The sequence below is a fragment of the Lolium rigidum genome, chromosome 2, assembly GCF_022539505.1.
Source record: "Lolium rigidum isolate FL_2022 chromosome 2, APGP_CSIRO_Lrig_0.1, whole genome shotgun sequence".
Classification (NCBI taxonomy): Eukaryota; Viridiplantae; Streptophyta; class Magnoliopsida; order Poales; family Poaceae; genus Lolium; species Lolium rigidum.
This window is the reverse complement of record NC_061509.1, coordinates 11348177-11351369: the sequence shown is the minus strand read 5'-3', so window position 1 is coordinate 11351369 and position 3193 is coordinate 11348177. Positions and strand designations below refer to the sequence as shown.

General features: G+C 46.4%; 1 protein-coding gene across 1 annotated transcript; it reads left to right on the top strand.

Moving 5' to 3' along the window:
- Nucleotides 1-257: 257 nt before the first annotated feature.
- Nucleotides 258-629, top strand: LOC124689218 (isoaspartyl peptidase/L-asparaginase-like). The gene has a single exon (XM_047222773.1). It carries the CDS (start codon nt 258-260, stop codon nt 627-629), a length of 372 nt encoding a protein of 123 aa, XP_047078729.1.
- Nucleotides 630-3193: the final 2564 nt, after the last annotated feature.

The following is a 3193-nucleotide window of genomic DNA, read 5'->3' as shown; positions in this document are numbered from 1 at the left end:
TCATCATCACCACCGCTTCTCTCTCTCTCTCCATATATTCTAGCTCTCGAGCAGATTGAAACTGTTACTAGGAATTTTAACAAAGAAAATGCTACGGACCAATACCTAGTCAGTTAGGGGTTGCATACGTGTTCTAACAAATCCATCTTTCTACGCGCGCCACACGTACCGTAGGTGCGGGAGCTGGAGAACTGCCCGCACTTCAACGCCGGAAAGGGATCCGTGCCGACGAGCGACGGCACTGCCGAGACAACCTGATGACGAGCGTGGCCATCGACTCCTCCGGCAACCTGGCGACGGCGACGTCCACTTGCGGTCTCGTGAACAAGATGGCTGGCAGGATCGACGACACCCCGATCATCGGCGCGGGCACCTACGCCAGCCCTCTCTGCGCGGTGTCCGCCACGGGCAAGGGCGAGTCCATCATCCGGCACACGGTAGCGCGCGATGTGGCGGCCCTGATGGAGCACCGGGGCCTGCCGCTGAAGGAGGCTGCCGCGCGCATCGTAGCAGGCGTGCCCAGAGGCGACGTCGGCCTGGTGGCCGTGTCGGCCGCCGGGAAGGTTAGCATGGTGTACAACACGTCAGGAATGTTTAGGGCGTGCGCCACGGAGGATGGCTACCTTTGAACCTTCAAACTACTTCTCAATTTGTGTCAATGTTTTATAGCTCATGAGGAAGTATGTGGTGTTTTATCTTTCAACCTTGTCATTTACTTCGACAGACTTTCACCAATGGACTAGTGGCACATCCGTTTATCCAATAATTTTGCAAAAAGAGCTGGAAACGGGGTTCCCAGCCCCAATTAATTAACCTTCATTAATAATTCTCTTCACGTGTTTTGCTCTGATTCATCAGTAAGCAACTTAACCTGCAAATAGATACCCCCCATGGTATGTGAATGTTGGAAGGAACCCGAGGATTCGGTTAGCCATGGCTTGTGTAAGCAAAGGTTGGGGGGAGTGTCATCCATAATAAAACTAAAATGCATGTGTAAACAAAAGAGAAGAGGGATGATTTACCTTGCTGGTAGAAATGACGTCCTTCATGGGAGACGCTCTTGAGAGTCTGGTTGGCGAGGTGGTTAGAGTACCCACTATCATTCGTTGACAACAACAAACACCTCTCAAAATAATTTTCTTTCTGTCTTTGAAAAAAAAATGAAAAGCTGTAGCACATGTTAATCACTGCTTCCCTCTGCGAAGGGTCAATCTTTTACTTTTATGTTGAGTCACTATCATTTCTTTGAGCACCTTCTTGAGAGCATAACTGTCATTCTTAGTATAATATGCTTGTCCCAAAATATGATCAGCTGTGGTATAACTTTGATGCTTTTATCTTTGACAATTTTTTACTTCTAGTCTTTCCATGAACTTCAGAGGTGCCTGGGCATTTATGTTTTGATGTACAAATACATGCAAGCGAGATACCACTTTATCATATCTTTCTATGAACATTGCAATCCTGCTTATGGAAGTGTTTCATGGTGCTTGTTATTAGTTTGTTGGTATCTCTTTCATGATTGATATAGCTATTTGATGACTTTATTTGCATGTATCTTATTATGAATTGCTTAAGCACTTGCCATATCATGAGAATATTTACATCATATGAACAAATGTGTTCGTGAAAGTTCTTTTATCGCACTCAGTTGTTAACTGAATTGCTTGAGGACAAGCAATAAGCTAAGCTTGGGGGAGTTGATACGTCCAAAACGTATCTACTTTTCTGAACACTTTTGCTATTGTTTTGCCTCTAATTTGTGTATTTTGGATACAACTAACATGGACTAACGCTGTTTTCAGCAGAATTGCTCTGGTGTCTCGTTTTTGTGCAGAAATTCAACTTTCAGGAAAATCCTCGGAATTTATGTCAAAGGGCTTATTTTTCCAGAAGAATCACGGAGCCAGAAGGGCAGGCCTGGGGAGGCCCAGGCCCCCCGTACACTAGGCCGGCGCGGCCCGTAGGGGGGGGGGCCGCCCTAGCGTGTGGGCGCCTCGCCAGCCCTCCGACACCCCCTCTGGACTACTTAAGGGTTTCGATCTAACAACGCGAGACGAGAAGTGGAAGTCGCCAGAAACCATCCAGTACGCCGCCACCGTCGCGAAACTCCGTCTTGGGACCAGAAACTCTGTTCTGGCACTCCGTCGGGACGGGGAATTGGAGGGGATCATCGCCGCCATCACCACCGACGCCTCTCCATCGACCAGCCATGTGTCCCCCATCCATGTGTGAGTAATTCCCCCGCTGTAGGCTGAAGGGGATGGTAGGGATTGGATGAGATTGATCATGTAATAGTCATAAGATTGTTAGGGCATGGTGCCTAGTATCCGTAGATGGTACTTTTATGATCTTGTTGCAACTTGTTATGCTTAATGCTTGTCACTAGGGCCCGAGTGCCATGATCTCAGATCTGAACATGTTATTGATTCATGAAGATATTCATTGTTTTATGATCTTATCTGCAAGTTGTATACACATGTTGCTGTCCGGAACCCGATGCCCCAAAGTGACGAAATTGGGACAACCGGAGGGGAAGGCGGTGATGTGAGGATCACATGTGTTCACGGAGTGTTAATGCTTTGCTCCGGTACTCTATTAAAAGAAGTACCTTAATTTCCGAGTAGTTTTCCTACATGCCCGAATGCCACCGGCTGGTAGGACAAAAGATGTTGTGCAAGTTTCTCATTGCGAGCACGTACGACTATATATGGAACACATGCCTATGGATTGATTAGTATTTGGATACCGTTTAATTATTATCTGCAAATGCCCTACCATGATTGTTATATGTATTCTCTCATCCATGCAACTCCCGTTCATCCATCCCCTGTGCTTACAGTATTTTAATCCTGCTGTTTACTATAATCACTACTGCTGTCTTTATTTCACTACTGCTGTTATTTCACTATTCCTACTTGCTACAAAACGGTTGCTACTTGATAAACTCTTGCGAGCAAGTCTGTTTCCAGTGCAGCTGAATTGACAACTCCGCTGTTAAGTCTTACAAGTATTCTTTGTCTCCCCATGTGTCGAATCAATAAATTGGGTAATACTTCCCTCGAAGACTGTTGCGATCCCCTATACTTGTGGGTCATCAGCCCATATGGTCCGCATTGTGTTGTACCTCGTTTTTGTACGACGTGGGGCGGTACTTAGGCGGATGAGATCGTTAACTGATCATGTGACCTCT

Excerpts from the sequence above, each read along its gene's own strand:
- LOC124689218 (XM_047222773.1), top strand. The coding sequence starts at position 258 with ATGACGAGCGTGGCCATCGACTCCTCCGGCAACCTGGCGACGGCGACG.